Source organism: Primulina huaijiensis, chromosome 7, assembly GCF_012295235.1.
Source record: "Primulina huaijiensis isolate GDHJ02 chromosome 7, ASM1229523v2, whole genome shotgun sequence".
In the NCBI taxonomy this organism is placed as follows: Eukaryota; Viridiplantae; Streptophyta; class Magnoliopsida; order Lamiales; family Gesneriaceae; genus Primulina; species Primulina huaijiensis.
Genome location: NC_133312.1, coordinates 19062712 through 19082310, shown reverse-complemented (window position 1 = coordinate 19082310; position 19599 = coordinate 19062712). Strand labels below are relative to the sequence as shown.

Here is a 19599-nt window from a genome sequence, read left to right as displayed (position 1 = left end):
ACTAACTGATTTAAAGTACTTTTGCACAACCTTATCACAACTAGGACAATAAGTAATCCTAAGTAATTCAAGGCATCCATAGATTTGCTTGGTTCAAAAACTACAAATTAAATACTTCTCATTTTATTTCTATTGAAGTTCCTTGGATTCATTAGAGGCTATTGTATCCCCGTCATGATTGTTATGATGATATTGAAAATTAATTTTTTTAGTTTTATAGATTTTTGTGCATGATATAACAATCTCTTGGGATATAATAATAATAATAATAATAATAATAAACTTCCACCAATTTGGAGCTCATTTTCTTTTTTCGTTATCTCGCAGATAGCATATAGACTATCTTTTGTGTGATCAATATACACTCATTCAAAATCATTTATCCAAATTTCATACTCCAATGAAAACAACTTTTCTTTTTTCTTTTTTTTTTATGACTCAACGAAAACAACTAATGGGAACTTGTGCTTGATAGAAAAAGAAAAAGGGGGAAATGGCCACTCTATGGCAGCATGAAAATCCCATAATAATAAATAAAAAAAATCTCCAGACAACTTTTTTGCGGTTGAAATGGGTTGGTTATTTTCAATTTACACTTTAATCCTATTTATAAAAAGGAAAAAAAGAAAAGAAAAAAAAGAAGAGCTCCTCCAAAAATAATTTGGCTGTTGGCAAAAGACAAATACATTCCTATTGTTGAGACATATACTTACATTGGTGGCAACTATACAGCCTTTTCTTGTCATGTTCTATCTTGTAAATATCGCTTCTTTTGTATGTTTTCTCAATACAATCTTGAAAAGAACTGGGATTTCATATTGCTACTCACTTGCCTGTATTGAAAAATGAGTACTAGGCAGAGGGATTGTCATAACACCAGCGGCAAAGTGGCATGGAACCAGGACGTTTGGATCGAAATCCTCCTCCGGCTGCCCGCGAAATCCCTGATCAGATATAAATCTGTGTGCAAACTATGGCTCTCCCTAATCTCCACTCTTCATTTTTCTCGTCTCCACGCTCTTCGCCACCCGAAACCTCAACCCTCTCTTCTACTGCAAACTGGTCTTGCATCACAGTACTTCTTTTACTTGCATCCCATTCTCCACAGTACTGCAAAACTCATACCTTATCATATACCTCTTCCAAATCCCAAAATCTTGAGCTCTTGCAATGGCCTGCTACTGCTGCATGTTAGAGATTTTTCTCAAAATCATGTTTTTTACGTATATATAAACATGATATATAATATATGCGGAAGCAGATCGAGTATTACCTCCTGCCATTGAGAATTTTTGATTTCTTTGTTTTTCTTCTCGGTTGAAGCCTTCTAAGCACTCCACCATCTCAATAGATGGTGTAAATGTTCCTTATGAGGTGTGTGCTTAGGGACCTCAATCGTTCTATTTATAGGCATTTCTCATACCATCGATGAGTGTATCGGGAGTCGAGATTCAGAAGGAAAATCGTGTACGCATCTTAATTTTTCTTGGTCGTCGCCAATTTCAATTTGTACACGCTATTTCGTTTAACATGTGTCATATTTCTTACATTCTCCCACTTGACACATATATCTCATTTACCATAGGAGAAAACAAAATACATGAATCATGGCGATAGGTCATCTTAAAACGAATATTATCTTCCATGTATTACAATGCATTATGTCTCTCAAATCTGTATAACTTAATGAATAAACCCAATGTTTATTCGAGGTCCAACTTTATTGATATTTCTCAAATCAATGAATGTGTACACAACAAATATGAGAAAATATCACATCATAGTTTCATTAAATTTGTTCTTACAACAAAATTACATAAAGGAACCAAGTCCCATTCTTTCTGTATGATCCTTAAATTTCAATGGTGGCATGCCCTTAGTCAAAGGATCCGCAATCATCAATTCAGTGCTAATGTGCTCGATAAGTAACTTCTTATCTTTAACACGTTCTCGTATGGCTAAATACTTAATGTCGATGTGCTTGCTTCAACTACCACTTTTGTTATTTTTAGCCATAAATACAGCAGCTGAATTGTTACAATATATTCTTAATGGCCTAGATATATAATCCATAATTCTAAGCCCTGAAATGAAACTCTTCAACCATACACCATGTGAGATTGCCTCAAAACAAAATACGAACTCAGCTTTCATAGTGGAAGTAGCAGTCAATGTCTGCTTTGCACTTCTCCAAGATACAGCTCCACCAGCTAGCATAAAAATATATCCTGAAGTGGATTTTTTTGAATCAATGCAGCCAGCGTAGTCTGAATCAGAGTAGTCAATTACTTCCAAATTCTCAGTTCGTCTGAACATAAGCATATAATCTTTAGTCCCTTGAAGGTACCTCATTACTTTCTTTGCAGCTTTCCAATGGTCTAAACCTGGATTACTCTGATATCTTCCAAACATCCCAACAACAAATGCAATGTCAGGTCTAGTGCAAACCTGAGCATACATCAAGCTTCCGACAGCAGAAGCATAAGGAATGTTTTTCATTTGTTCCCGCTTTATATCATTCTTTGGGCATTGGCTCAAATTGAATTTATCGCCTTTCACAACGGGAGCTATACTTGGTGAACAATCTTTCATCCGATATCTCTCTAAAACTTTGTTGATATAGGTTTCTTGAGACAGACCTATAATACCTCTAATTCGGTCTCTATGTATCTTAATGCCAATGACATAAGATGCATCGTCCATGTCCTTCATATCAAAGTTTTTAGAGAGGAATTGTTTCACCTCATATAACAGATCCTTATCTTTGGTTGCAAGTAATATATCATCCACATATAGAATAAGGAAACATATCTTGCTCCCACTGACCTTCTGGTATATACATTGATCCATGGGGTTCTCAACGAATCCAAATGAAGAGATAACATCATGAAATTTTAAATACCATTGACGGAAAGCTTGTTTCAATCCATACATAAATTTCTTAAGCTTACAAACCAATTGCTCACCATTACTATAGAAGAATCCTTCAGGTTGTTTCATATAAACCTCTTCCTCTAGTCCTCCATTAAGAAAAGCTGTTTTCACATCCATTTGTTGCAAATCAAAGTCAAAATTAGCAACCAATGCTAGAATGATACGAAGAGAATCTTTTTTAGATACAGGAGAAAAAGTCTCCTTATAATCGATTCCTTCCTGTTGAGTGAATCCTTTAGCAACGAGTCTTGCTTTATACCTTTCAATGTTGCCTAATGAGTCTTTCTTTGTTTTGAAAACCCATTTACATCCAATGGCTTTTACACCATCAGGAAACTGAACAAGATCCCAGACTCCATTAACTGCCATAGAATTCATTCTTCTTTCATAGCATTAAATCATAGTTTTGACTCATTACAACTCATGGCTTGTGAAAACGTTTCAGGATCATTTTCGGCTCCGATGTTAAAATCTGATTCTTGTAAATACACAACATAATCACTAGATATTGCTGATCTTCTTATTCTAGTAGATCTCCTAAGGTTGTTTGGTTGATCAACAATTTCTTGTTGTTCTTCATTAACAACTTGATCTACTGGATTTTCATCAGCGATTTGTGGAACTTCATTAACTGGTTGTCTAACACCCATTTGGTCTTGAGGAGTGTGAATAACGACCAATCTGTCATTTGAATAAAAGGGTTGTGCATTAATGTGATCATTCTCAAAAACTATGTCATGATCACTCCCACTAATCAAGTCATTTTCAAGAAATTTTGCGTTTCTTGATTCCACAATTCTAGTGTTGTGAGATGGACAATAGAATCTGTACCCTTTGGATTTTTCAGCATACCCAATGAAATATCCACTTATAGTTCTTGTGTCCAGTTTCTTTTCATGTGGGTTGTAAACCCTTATTTCAGAAAGACAACCCCAAATGCTTATATGTTGCAAACTCGGTTTCCAACCTTTAAATAACTCAAATGGCGTCTTTGGGACAGCCTTGGTTGGAACTCGGTTTAATATATACACAGCTGTCTTAAGAGTTTCAGTCCACAAAGATTTAAGAAGTTTAGAGCTACTAAACATGCTCCTCACCATGTCCAATAATGTTCGGTTTCTCCTCTCAGCTACGCCATTTTGGTCCGGAGAATCAGGCATAGTATATTGTGCAACAATCCCCTGTTCTTGGAGAAACTTCGAAAACGGACCAGGTGCTTGTCCATTCTCAGTGTATCTACCGTAATATTCTCCACCTCTATCAGTTCTCACGATCTTAATATGTTTTCCACATTGCTTCTCCACTTCAGCCTTAAAAACCTTAAAGGCTTCAAGTGCTTCGTTTTTATTATGAAGCATGTAGATATACATGTATCGTGAATAATCATCAATGAAGGAGATGAAGTATTTCGGACTTTGCATGTCCATATCTGGACAACAAATATCTGAATGTATGATTTCTAATATTTCTGTACTCCTCTTGGCACCTTTTTTAGACTTATTGGTCTGCTTTCCTTTAATACAGTTCACACAAGTCTCAAAATCAGTAAAATCTAAAGTACTGAGTATTCCATCATTTACTAATCTTTTAATTCTCTCTATGGAGATGTGTCCCAATCTCCGATGCCATAATATAGAGGAATCTTCATTTATAACACATCTTTTAATACCTCCTTGAACATGCATAGTGGTGTTATTATTTTGTAAATAAATAGAGAAAAGAACATCAACCATTGTACCATTTTCAATAAGATTTGATTTATAAAACAAATTTATTGATTTATCCAAAAACTGAAATGAATAACCAAGGGGTACAAGTTTCGAAACTGAAATTAAATTCCTAGAAAAACTAGGAACATAAAATGTCTTTTCCAATTTTAAAATAAACCACTATCCAATATAAGGCAGCAAGTCCCAATAGCCTCCACATGCGAAGACATCTTGTTTCCTGAATAGATGCTTCGTTCATTTTCTATTGGTTTCCTTAGGTTTTGCATACCCTGCAAGATATTTGTAACATGGATTGTAGAACCAGAATCAATCCACCATGTGTTATAAATTATATCAACCATATTAGATTCATAACAGACAAATGAAGTAGGAATACCTTTCTTTTCAAGTCATTCCTTAAATTTATTGCAATCCTTCTTCATGTGTCCCGTCTTTTTACCGAAGAAACACTTGGATTCTTTCTTAATGTCAGGGTGGGGTGGAATTATTCCTTTCTCTTTTCCTTTGACTTTGGCTTGCTTCTTGTTCTTTCCTTGTGTAGTCATAAATACATTATCACTAGTTTCCATCAATAGCCTTCCTTCCTCTTGAACACACATGGTCATTAATTGACTATTTATCCTTTTGTGTGTTGTAAGAAATTTTGAAGGGTCCATATTGTTGTGGAAGAGTGCATAAAATGTAGTGCACAAGAAAAGTTTCAGACATTTCCACTTCAAGTGTCTTTAGCCGAGCCGCTATATCCCGCATTTTCATTATGTGCTCTCGCACAGCTCTCACACTGGTGAGCCTTAATGAAGATAATTCCATAATTAAGGTGCTTGCTAGTGCTTTATCTGAAGACTGAAACTGTTCATCAATATCCTTCAGTAATTCTTTGACATTATTATGCTGGTCGACAGAACCACGCATACCAGCAGAGATTTTGGTCTTTATGAACATTACGCAGAGTCAATTAGATCGCTCCCATTTTGCATAAAGATCAACATCATCCGGAATGCTGTTTTCAGTAATAGCAGATGGTTCGTCTTTCCGTATAGCATAATCAATATCCATCCACCCCAATTGTAGAAGAATTCTTTCTTTTCATATTTTATAGTTATCGCCCTTTAGTTCAGGAATGTCACATTTCATATCAGAAAAACTCGCAGGTTGCATAACTGCACAAAATATCATATGCTTAAAATTTTGAGACACTATCATGTTTTATCAATGTAATTCATGTTTTTAAAAAATCTAGTGACATAAAATTTGCTTGTGGGCTAAAATTTTAATTCAATAAGATTTTTCTGTAACTTTATGATAAAACTATCAAAATGTATTTTCCTTAACTCCTGTGGGTAAATTAAGTAAAATATAATTTGATATTTTAACCTAATTAGTTATATAAATATAATAAAAATCCATGTGGGGTAAAATTTATTATGTTTATATAATTAATTACAATTGATGTCCATTATGTGATCCAAATCCAATTAATGCATAATTTTCCATAATTAAGGATGTTGTGGATATTCCTCAATTATTTAAAATTATACGGTTTACCGGACAAAATTTTGGCTTTACTTTAATACTTTATATAATAATTATTTAGTAACATAATCAACATTTTCCAAGAGTGCTCCCAGGAAAGATAGTTAGTGTTAAGGTCCTTTAAGTACCTAACTCCTAGTCAGAGCAACATTCTTCAGGGAGACCAGTGGCTAGTCAAAGCAGTTTAAACCGATCTATGAAGAACTCCCCCAGATCATATTTTCTCATATCACCTTATAATTATTATTTACTTTACTTATCCACTTTTATGTGAATCTTTATAAGTCAAAATTAAATAACTTTATATTTACAATTTTACATAATATGAACATATACGTTCCCCATCAGTTTTTCTCTTCAATCAGAGTAGTGATAAAGTGAGGATCACATTTACATAAAAAAGTGGACTCCTCATCAGTTTTTCTCTTTTATCAGAATAGTGATAAAGTGAAGATTATTTGTTCATTTGTAAACATCTGAAATATTTTATTTATAATATTATATTCACATCTTACTTGATATGTTCATTTCAAATTATAAACAACTTAATATAATTTAATATGAATACAATGTGAATATTGATATACCAATTATTTTTAAATATTATTTGCATTTTAAATTTCAAAAAATAAATGCAAACATAATATTAAATTTGCATGTACACATCAAACAATTATCCATAATATTTGACATTATTTCTAACATTCAAAAATAATTTCTAAACATGTATCAGAAATTACATCGAAATTAGAATTATTTTAATGTGTACAAATTATTTAACCAAATGTTATATGTACACCGAATTATACATATAACTTAATAACACATTAATCATTATTTATTTATTTATTATTATTATTTTTTTTATTTTAAAAATAATAATAATAATTGAATTATTACCAACATGTGGGTCCCGCATTAATTATTTTTATTATTTTTTAAAAAAAATAATAATAATAAAATTGAAATATACGGATGCATGATTCAATTATTAACTTGTGGGTCCCGCATCATTAATATGTTCAATTTAATTTCCAACGATCAAATTCAATTAGTGGTCTCCTAATTCAATAATACATGCATGCATTATTGGATGCATTTCATTCGTCTTCGAAAGTTTTTCTGAAACTTCTCCTCTCGGATGTTTTCTTCTCAAAAATTCTCATTTCATTTTTTCAAGATTCAAAAAAGAAATTCAAACTCCGATCGAGAACACAATTCTAAGGTAAGTTTCTTAATATTATTATGTTCGATCTTTAAATTTTAAGTTTCTTACGTAAAACTTAAAATTCTTTTCCCAAAATTTCATGATATGAAATCAAATATTTTCAAGGCAGAGGTATATATGCTCTGATACCAAATGTTAGAGATTTTTCTCAAAATCATGTTTTTTATGTATATATAAACATGATATATAATATATGCGGAAGCAGATCGAGTATTACCTCCTGCCATTGAGAATTTTTGATTTCTTTGTTTTTCTTCTTGGTTGAAGCCTTCTAAGCACTCCACCATCTCAATAGATGGTGTAAATGTTTCTTATGAGGTGTGTGCTTAGGGACCTCAATCGTTCTATTTATAGGCATTTCTCATACCATCGATGAGTGTATCGGGAGTCGAGATTCAGAAGGAAAATCGTGTACGCATCTTAATTTTTCTTGGTCGTCACCAATTTCAATTTTTACATGCTACTTCGTTTAACATGTGTCATATATATTTCTTACATTGCAATGTGATGATCTCCCCCGAAAGGAAACTACATATACAATCCCACCACCAGAGAATCCAGAAAGATACTTCTTACTGCTAACAACGGTTTTCCTATCGTTATGGGGATTAACCTTGCTTTTGATCCTTCAAAATCACCCCATTACAAGGTTGTTTGCATCCGGGCTGCCAGAAAGTCATCTTCCTCAGGTTCTCGTATTTCTCAGATCGAGGTCTATGACTCAGAGACACGTACTTGGAAGCTATGTATCGAGTCATTCACAGCTTATATACAAGTGAACTTCTCCCGTGGAGTTCACTGAACCAATGTGATTCATTGGGATAACTTTCCAAGTTCTCATTTGTATTTTGATATAAACAAAAACGTGATTGGAAAGTTACCACATGTTCAGATACCATGGCCTGAGAATCCTGAGCGTGGGGGCGGCGCAGCCTGTCTTTGCCAACTCCAAGAATCAAACGAGCGTTTGCAACATTTCATCATAATGTCCAACATGGGTGACAAATCAATTGCGGTGCTCGAGTTGGAGGAAGACTATTCAGGGTGGGCAGTGAAGTTTGTCGATAGATTCGGTCCACTTCCGGGCAGAACTCGTGTATTGAGTTACATCAGGGGAGATGGGGAGGAGACTTGCATTGATGTACCATATACCTGGGGAAATAAGGGGTTACAATTTTGTTGAGAAGTGGCAAAATATGGTGGTTGATTTCAAGAATGAAGCATTTTATGACGAGAACAATGTGCAGTTCGAGCCCAGGGATGTTCATATATTTGGTGAAACATTGGCTCCTCTTTGATTACTCATCTCGAGAGTCTTATTTGCACTTGGAAAAAGTGAAATTAAGTCATTTATATACTTGTGCATGTATAGATAAAATAAATAAAATAAAAAATTGAGTAGGAGGTGTATGCTCGAAATTTAAAATGCAGAGTTATAAATGATCATTTATTTTACTTATGGTTAATTTCACATAGTTGGTGAATGATATTTTTCTAGTGTTTAATTAGGTTATCTTTTACGTCATTTCCCAGCTGAAAATTACTCTCTTACTATTGTGAATCTTGTTTTTTTGTGCACAAACGCAGCGGAAGTTTTAAAAATTTTAAATTTTGACATTCAAGATTTTGTTTGTGCACTTATATGGTTTTAATAAACAAACATACATAGGATGTTTAAAACTTTTACCTTAGTGAATTTTCAATTGGCTCCAACTACGCCGGTATAAGCGAACGTAGCTCTTGTTGTAAATCCTACGTATGTTCTTCAAATCTCCTTTCTTCAATCTTCGAATCAGGTCCACGACTGGATTACTTGTTCCTCTTCCAACTTGCACTAGAAATATAGAAGGATTTTACGTTGAGATTAATCAAACGAGAGAAGGCTCAAAACCCTTTGAAAAATCAAAGGAGGTGGCTGAAAATTTTGAGAGTAGAAGAGGAAGGATTTTCGAAATTCCTTGCCTTGGAGGCTAGGGTTTCGAAAATTGCAATGATTAAATTGTGTTGACCCTAAACCTAATACACATATATATAAACTTATGGCCCATTAATTAAATTAAATACTTAATGAGCTTAATCAATTAATTATTCTAGGATCCAACTTGTTTAATTAATTAATTAATCATTTTAAAATCCAATTAAGAACCTTAATGATTGTATGTTGGTCTTATACTACTACAAGCTCATAATACATACACCCATTACATTTAATTTAAATCTTTTTATAAATTCAACATTTGAATTTAATATTTAAATTATAAATTCAACTCCTTGAATTTATTACCTCCAAAATTTAATGGTCATAAATTCAACCCATTGAATTCATTTCTCAATGTTTTATATAAATTCAACTCCTTGAATTTATTATCTCAACAGGGAAAAAATAATCCAGTATTTGTGTGACTTTCAATGGTTCAGAGATACAGCTAGCCGTGGGGTTCACAACTCTTTGTGATTCAAGACACGATCTTTTATTCGAGCTTACCCTAATTTGCCCTATTCTATGTATCAACAATTGATCGTGAAAATGTCAGAAATCATATTTCTGATTAAACCCATCGAATCATGATAAAAACGTCTAGTAGCATCGCCCCATGATTCCCTAGGTATCACTGATAGTGCCTGCAAGAACCAGTCGGTTATGATTAACGTACAGTACGATCCCTTCATCTCATATATCCCGATCGAATTTGCAACCGTTGGTTCATCGAGGGTTGCATAAGAATTCGATAACTGTGTGACACATCTTTGAAAATAAATAGTGGTATCGCATGTACAATTGGAGAACTGCTTCCCTAATGTACATCTCATATTATGGCTAGAGATTCCATGCACTATTATTTCATCAGATCACACAGGATATCCACACCTGTAGATGAGCAGTGAATTTCCGACTATAATGCATTGACTCCTACATGTGTCTCAATTGTACCGAATCTCGCCTTCAATTATTTATAAATTCACTGATGTAATTCCTCGCTCTTCCTATGTCGTTTCACTGCTCGCCTTCAATTACAAAAAATCACACCCACACAGCAACAATGATACTTTATTTATTGACTTCTTTTGTCTATAGTTTATTCCTTGTATAGAGTCCTACACAAATATGAAAACAAGAATTTCAATCGGAAATACTCTTTTGAACAATAGAATAAAGTCTAGAGATCTTATCATAAGTATCAATATTCTAGAAAATCTTATTAGTCCAGAAAAGCAAAATCACATATGTTAATATCACAATATTATTCTCAAAAAATATTAATTAAGGAATAAAATATTTATTTCAAAATCCTATAACATGAAAATAAATCTCAAAACAATTTATTTACGGTGAAAATGGGTTGGTTGAAAAGTACTGGGATTCGTATTGCTACTCACTTTCTTGAATTGAAAAATGAATGCTAGGTAGAGGGATTATAATAATAACAGTGGCAAAGTGGCCTGAAATCAGGAATTTTGGATTAAAATCCTTACCCGATTGCCCCCAAAATCCCTGATTAGATTTAAATTTGTATGCAAACTTTGTATATCTCTAATCACTATCCTATTAGAGTAGATGTCCAGCGAACCAACTTTTGGCTTGAGCTTTATTGACTCTTGTGTAAAAACAATCTTTATTTTAATAATAATTTACGGTTTTATAAATTTATGGTATTTACTTTATCCGTATACACATATAAGTTGCATAAATAAAGTCCTTGAATATATTATAGGTACCATGAGATCTGCCTCTCAACGCAAGATCATGAAAATCATTAGGAAATGTAATGTGTATTCTAAACAAGTTCTTAATCGAATTAGCATCCTAAAATAAGGATAAAGGTCGCTTGAGTTTGAGACTAGCATCTGTGATATAAACATCGTGTTTCATTGATAAAGACATGGAGATATAAGTTCATATAGATGGGTGATCATTTGATGATGCATTGAACAACCCTCTCTCAGACTGTCCAAGTGGTTATCACTTATCGAGTTAAATAGTCCTCGATTATGGTTGTACACCATTAGCCATTTGACCCCGGACAACGTAAAAGCTCTACGTACTAGCATAACCTTTGATCTATTTATCGAATCCATTGAGAGTCGTCAGGTGGCGAGGTTAGGTGTAGTTTTGAAATATGTAGGAGTCAATACATTGTAGTCGGGGATTCACCTTTTGCCAATGTGTGAAGATATCATATGTCATCTGATGACTTAATAGTGCAAGAAATCTCTTATTATAGTAAGACATGTGCGTTTTGGAAAGGAGTTTCCTCAGTTGCACATACAATGTCACTTTTATTACTCAAAGATACATCACATCATTATTGAGTTCATTTGCAACTTTCGATATACCAATGATTGCAAATTCGATAGAGGCGTATGAGTTGAAGGGACCATACTGTACGCTAATCGTAACTTAAGGTTCATGCAGGCATTATCAGTGATACCTAAGGGATCAGGGGACAATGCTACAAGACGCTCTTACCATAATCCGATGGGTGCAATCAGACATGAGATATGACATTCTTAACTAAGGGGTTGATGAAAAGAATGTGACTAATTAGGGTAAGCCCGAATAAGAATAAATATTGTTCTGAATCACAAGAAGTTGTGAACCCACAGCTAGTTGTATCTCTCAATCATTGACTGTAACACAAGTATCGGATTTTGTGTTCCTATTGAGATAGTCAAGTTCAACCGGTTGAATTTGGAAACTATAATTTGATGGAGATCAAACAGATTACTTATAAAGATAGTCAAGTTCAACCAGTTGGATTTGGAAACTATAATTTGATGGAGATCAAACAGATTACTTATAAAGGAGTTTATAAATTGATTCCATATACTGAAAGTTGTGGAAGTTAGCTTAACCGCTAATTAAGTGAAGATAGTGGAACAGTCTGTTTTGATGAAACAGTTTACAAAACAGGCAGCTACTAAAAATAGATCAGTGAAAATTTTGATTTTCGAAAATTTTAATTTTCATTATATGAATAAAATATGTACCATCGGTAAATCGAATGTATCTGATCGCCGATCGGGATTATAATGAATTCACAATTATTTATTTAGTAAATTTAGAATCTACTAATTAAATAATATTATTAGTAATGGTGACTATCATCTCTACATGATTCTCATATAATATTTTAGAGTACTAGACTAGAATTGATTAATTAATAAATAAATTAAATAATGGTTATTTAATTTTACATGTATGCCTATACTTGAACATATGGGTACATGTATGTATAGATGTATTAATATATATGTGTGTGTATGTGTGTGTGGATATATATATGTATGTATAAAATTCATTATCAAGAGTTGACTTCAAATGGAAAGTTTAATTAATTAATGAAAATAAGAATCCTAATAAGAAATGGATTCCTGATGTGATTAGGAATCAAATCTTATAAATATTTTATTGAAGATCATATGAAATAACACAAGTTTAACACACAAAATTTGGCATAAAAATTTTGATTACTGACCTACGATTTCGGTTAAAAATAAATCTAGCAAGTGGACTAGGTCAAGTTATAGTAAATAGATGATGAGTCTAAGTATCGATCCCACAAAGACTAATATTTAATTACTAGAGTTTTTATCACTTAAATTAAGCTAGAAAAAATAAATAAAAAGATGATATATGAATTATTAATCTAAACTATTAAATAAAATAATTACAACTAAAAAAGACGTATTCAAAGATCAAGCAGGAATTCAATTTCAAATAAAGAACTAAGACACACAACAATACCAAACTCTACATGTTAACACGTGTTAAAATTTAATTAATTATTTGACTCTTGACAATCACGGTGAAATCCCAGTGTATGTATTAAACGATTCCTCAATTAATAAACATATTTAAATCTAACAGTCCAATTATTTCTAATCGAATTTAATTAGATCTAAATGCATTAAATCTTTGTTAAATTTCAGTTTTCACCTAAAATCGCACACTGAAGCCGAATACTATTTTTAGTCAGTTTAACCATGTGTTGATGACGTCTTTGTTGCTATATTTAACCAATCATATTTCGATTCATGATTAATCAACAAGCATGTAAATAGTTGATCAGGCTATTAACAAAAATAATAAACCAACATCAATCAATAATTAAAATCGAGAAAAATAATATACTAAAAATAACCCAAATATCAAACAAAGTATTGTTTGGCCCTATTATGGTCTTAGCATAAAGAAATTTATTCCATAAAATTAAAACAAAGCAAAGACACAATGTTTGAATTTATAAAAATAAAATCTAGGAATGAATAAGAAATTATCAGCGTGGTTACCGTGATTCCTCCTTTGAAGTTGTCTTCCCCCTCTCTCCCAGACCATAGAAGCTTCCTTCTTCCTCGAAGTTTCAATAAAAAGTTGTCTATTGTTTTCTTCCAATCTTTTCTTCTCCTTTCTCTGTCTTCTCTCTTTTCTCGTGGAGTTTTTTGCCTCTTCTATTTTGAAGTTATCTGCTTCCTCTCCTCTGTTTTTTCTTTACACCGCCTTTTATCTTTTTCTTAATGGGCCTAATCCTTCAAATCTTTGAAGCCATGTCAAGTTCAAAATTGTAGATAAGATTGTAGAAATTTTATTTTTCAAATGTGAGGTTTCCTCTCTATCAAGATCTGCACAGATTTTCTTCCAAAACTTCAATATTCTCAAAGTATTAAAATATAAGAATATTTATTTCCTTTCTTTTGGTATTTTGTTGCCTTTGAAGTCTTGTATAATTATCTTATCACCAAAACTAGGCTTTTTCATCTTTTATTCAAATCTATGAATATTAATTCAAATAACCACGTAATTAGGGATAATAATTCATATAAACACAAATATTATAAAATTAAATCCCTAAAATATCTATAAGATTTGGGTTTATCACCCACCAAAATTTTTCTTCCTTTCATCTCACAAAAAAATTCACGGCCACTTCCACGGCCACATCGCCACAAGATATCTGAAATTCCGGCAATCCATTCTCGACGTAAAATTGTTTAAGATCTCTAGTGCGATCTAAACAAAGAATTCATTTTTTGATTGTGGACTTGATTAGGCGAGCAAAAGAAGAAGATCCGTTCGTAGGGATTTACAAGTAGGACCAACTCAGCTAATCTCAAGCTGTTTTTGGTGCCCAGCATTAAATACGCAAAGGTAAACAGATTTAAACACCTTATGAATGTTTTAAATCATACGATACCCAATGAACGTTTTGAATGTTGAAACTAAATTTTTTAATTTTTCTCTGCGTGTTGGGTGTGAGAAAAAATGGTACTCCAGCACACCCTTCATTTTTCTAGTCTCCACGCTCATCGACACCCGAAACCTCAACCCTCTCTTCTCCTGCAAACTGGCTGTACTGCATCACAGTTGTTTTACTTTCATCACATTCTGCACAGAACTGCAAAACTCATGCCTTACCATATACCTCTTCCCAATTCCAAAATCTTGAGATCTTGCAATGGCCTGCTATTTCTGCGATATGATGATCTTCCCCGAAAAGATTACTATATTTGCAATCCCACCACCAGGGAATTGAGAAAGATACTTCTTACTGATAACGACTTTTTTCCTACCGTTCTGGGGATTGACCTTGCGTTTGATCCTTCAAAATCACCCCATTACAATGTTGTTTGCATCCGCGGTGCTAGAAATTCTTCTTCCTCAGGTCTTCGTACTTGGCAGATTGAGGTATATGACTCAGAGAAGCGTACCTGGGAGCTTCGCATCGAGTAATTCACAGCTTATATACAAGTGAACTTCTCTCACGGAGTTCGTTGGAACAATGTGATTCATTGGGAGAACTTTCCACGTTCTCATTTGTATTTTGATATAAATAAAAATGTGATTGGAAACTTACCACATGTTCGGATACCATGGCCTCAGAGTGGGGGAGGGACAGCCTATAGTTGCAAACTATGGTGGTTGATTTCAAGAATGAAGCATATTATGACGAGAACAGTGTGCAGTTTGAGCCCAAGGATGTTCATGTATTTGGTGAAACATTGGCTCTTCTTTGACTACTCATTTGGAGAGCCTTATCCCCACTTCGAAAATTGTTACTATACTCTATTTTATTTTTCTGTTTTTTTAACGGGTAACCGTAACAATTATTTTTTAAGTTTTTAAGCTCAATCGTTTGACTCATAGAATGAGATGACGAATAATATTTTATTGGAAGATAAATAACTCGTCTTCCGATTTAACTGAATATTTTAAACCCTATAATTTTAATTAAAAACTTCCAGGAAACAGTAAATAGGTCAATGTTTAAAATAATTTTGACATAAATGAATATTATAAATCTTCAAATTGAAATTTATTATATCATGTTTAAAATAGATCTTTATTTGTGAGACGAGTCAACCTTACCGATATTCACAATAAAAAGTAATACTTTTCATGGATGACCCAAATAAGATATCTGTCTCACAAAATACGATCCTTCTCACACAAGTTTTTGCCTTTCAATTTAAAATAGTTGTTCCGCGTGACATTCAAGAAGCACCACTATATTTTTGATAGAGCGTGACATTTAAGAAGCACGACTGCTAATTTGAACGCTCACATAGCTGATAGCACAAGCTCTCGCTGGCACTTTTCACACCCGCCAATTTCGAGGTAAGTTACTCCTCCTCCACATGGTGAATTGCTATTTTGTATGAATGGAGTGATTGCCCATGTAGAAAGAGGACATATTTCTGGCAGACAGAGTCTGGTAACTCATCTTGTTACCGTTTCTGTTAGATTCGGCCACGGATAATCTGCTGTCTGCACGCCATGTGTTTGTTGATATGTTTCTTTGATCATTTCGTTGTTTCTTTTATTGGGTTCCTTCATTTCATCCCTCAACATGGATTGAATTGAAATTTTATTGCTTTGATGGCGAATCATGAACTTTATATTTTAATTTTAGTCGCCCTGTGTTTTCTCTGCAGGTTTTGTTTATTGGTTTGTTTGAAGATTGGTATGGCTGAAAGACAACAGCATGAATCTTTAAATGCCACTGATCCTGCGCCGAAGGAAGACATGATATCCTACGTGATGGCATTGGAAGCCGCTTTGTTACCGTGCTTACCTGCCAGAGAACTTCAAGCAATTGACCGTTCTCCCCATCCTTCTCATCAGAGTGAGTTATCATCATGCTTGCGTGTTTTACCTCTCCTAAAACTTGAATGAAAGATTTGTTTTTTCCATTTATTCTCTGGTTATGAGAACGGGTTGAACACAGAAGGTCAAGGAAGACTGTGATACAAATGGTTGACACATGAATTGAGGAAGTTAATATTTTCTGCTTCAGACATGAAACAAATTAGTATATTAGGTAGCATTCTAATTATCTGTAGTGTTTTCAGAGTGGTAAGTTGATCTAGTTGTTGAGTGCAATTTTCTTGCATATCTGCGGGTAAGCGGAAATTTTATAAATTTTTGTTTTGACGTTTTTTGGGCGTCCTATGATTTAAAACCATTCATAGGGCGTTTAGATTTGATATACCTTTGGATATTTGACGCTGACTCCAACTATCTCAGTGTTTAAGCGGTAATAGCTCTTCTTGTAAATATTTACAAACTTTCTTCAACCATCTAATCAGATATATGATTAGAGACTTTGTTCATTTCCTAGATTGTACTAGAAATCTAGGAGAAATTTGCGTCAAGATTAGATCGCCAGAATTGGATAACTTCGGCGGCGGTGTAGCGACGGTGCACGGTGGCGTGTGGAGTTGCACGGTCGTGCCTCTTCCCAAAGGGGAGGGCCGATTTTTTTTTTTTCTTAAACTGGAGAGAGCGAGAAAATCTAGACTTGATTTTTTCTTCTTGTGTTTATTATGTGTTATCAACTCTATGTATTTAATAAACTTGTTATTTCAATCCTAGCAAGATTCTATTCTTATCAAGATTCTTTATTTCCATTATTTAAAAAGTCTCTTGTATTTTCTATTCTTGAAAATATCATGAATTTTCAACTTTTGATAAATGCATGATATANATACTTAGTAGTTAATATCACTGATTTATTATATAATTAGTATATTTTAAATTTATTAAATAAATAATTGTGAACTCATCATAATCCCGATTGACGATCAGACAATGCTGATATATCGAGGGTATAAATTTCGTTCATATAATGAAAAATGAAAATTTCGATTAATTCATTTTTTTGCAGCTGCTACATTTGTGAACTCCTTCATTAAAACAGGCAGTTTCATTCCCCTAACTTAATTAGCAGTCTGCAAACATTGGTACATTGAGAGTTGTAAATGAATTTGATAATAATTATATGTATATTTGAGTAATAGCAGTGACAACATATGTGCAACTAAGAAAACACATTTTCCTAAAATACATGTCCTTCTCTGGACAGAGACTCCTTGCACTATTTACTCATCATATCACATATGATATCTTCACTCATAGGCGAACGATGAATCTCCGACTACAATGCATAGATTCCTACGTATATCGAAACTACACCCAACCTCGCCATCTATTAACCTTCAATGGAGTCGGTGAACGAATCAAAGTGCATGTTACTACGTAGAACCTCCATGTTGTCCCGGGTCAAAGGACTAATCGTGTATAACCATAACTGTAGATTATTCCACTCGATAAGTGATAACCGTTTGGACAGTCCGAGGGATAGTTGTTCAGTGCCTCATCAAATGATCACACATCTGTATGAATGAACACCCACATGTACTTGCCAATGAAATGTGGCGTTTTCATCTTAGATGCTAGTTTCAACCTCGAGCGACTTTTATCATTGTATTAGGTGGCTGAATCAACTAGAAACATATTTTAGAATATACAGTACACTTTCTAATGAATTTGATGATCCACTTGACTCGTGGACCTCATGGTACTTATAGTATATTCAAAGATTTTATTTATGCAGCTTGCATGGATATACCTATAAAGTAAATGTCATAATTGGATAAAACCATAAATATTTTTAAAATAAATATTGTTTTACATAAAAGTCAATAAAATCTAAGCCACAAGTTGGCTCGCTGATCGCCTACTCTAACACTAGTTTCTTTGTGACTTGTGTTATGAGATACTTTAAGCGTTGTCGGTTTACCGATAAAATTTTACTGGATAAAAATACAATAGTTGCTAGCTCATAAAAGAAAATGTTCAATTTGTATGTATCTTAATCAGTTGAATAAGAAAGCTTGGGCTTGTGTATGTTGCTCGGTGATCGTTTTACATAATGAAATTCTGGTTGGCTGACCGCCTTTCCTCGGCTTTTTAATTCATCCATACACTGTATTCGTGAATAATGAATTAAATTTAAGGTGAGTTAGCTGCGCAATGCTCCTTGTTGACTTGGAAAAGGTTACATTTCTCAATTGTTTTTTAGTTGATGTGGAAAGACATGCTAGAGATTTCATGGAGGCGGCAAAAAAGCTTCAGCTCTACTTTATCAGTTTGCAGCGTGATGATCCGCCTACAAGAGAAGAAACCTTAAGGAAGGTAATGTTAGGACCATAAATCCGCAAAAAGAAAATTGATTATTTATTACTTGCAATACAAAAAAAAACACGAGAAAACTATGGCCCCAAGGGAGGAGTATTAACAATCTAGAACACTCTTTACAACAACAAAATTTTCGCACTACCCTCCAGCTAGTCGCCTCACTGTTTATTCCATTTTCTCTATCTCCCTCTTCTAACGGCTCCACTATCCTAATGCTTCCTTTTATACTCTGTTTGGAGGGTTAAAAGGGTGTGTGCCCATAACAGATAACACAAGGAAGTAACCATGATTGTTATGATTAGATTTTATGGATATCGTTTTCAGGAAATTGCTATGATGGAAGAAGAGTTGAAAGTAAAGGCCGAGTTGATTAAGAAGCAAGAGAGGCTGATTCAAGGATGGAGGTCTGAGTTGAAAGAGCAATTCGATAAACACAACATTGAGTTAGAAAGAGTGTAAACAATGATATCTCCATAGTTCATGTTTTTTATGCTTGGCCTTGAATATTATTGTTGATGAAAAACCTGACTGTGCCACCTTATCGTTGACTTGAACTTTTGGAACAAGTAATTTCAACATAGTATCAGAGCTAGGGGGCATAACTTTGAACCTTCGGGGGAAAAAAATCTCATGTGTTTCTTATGTTAGTCTTCTGATCAACATGAACAAGTGTTTAACTGGAATATTAATTTCGAATA

At 33.6% G+C, this 19599-nt stretch overlaps 1 protein-coding gene and 1 pseudogene across 2 annotated transcripts in view; both read left to right on the top strand.

The window, feature by feature from the left end:
• Positions 1–19599, top strand: part of LOC140980692 (mediator of RNA polymerase II transcription subunit 28) — a 41757-nt gene extending 22158 nt beyond the window's left edge. Inside the window, exons 1-4 of one of the 2 annotated variants that reach the window (XM_073446695.1) lie at positions 15893–16039; positions 16357–16547; positions 18786–18898; positions 19226–19599. In XM_073446695.1, the coding sequence (XP_073302796.1) occupies positions 16388–16547; positions 18786–18898; positions 19226–19360 (408 nt within the window). In that variant the 5' untranslated portion in view covers positions 15893–16039; positions 16357–16387 and the 3' untranslated portion in view covers positions 19361–19599. Of the gene's footprint in view, positions 1–15892; positions 16040–16356; positions 16548–18785; positions 18899–19225 lie in introns of those variants that run through there. The other variant, XM_073446696.1, reaches the window with a different exon arrangement.
• LOC140981484 (F-box protein At5g07610-like) lies at positions 383–8788 on the top strand (annotated as a pseudogene).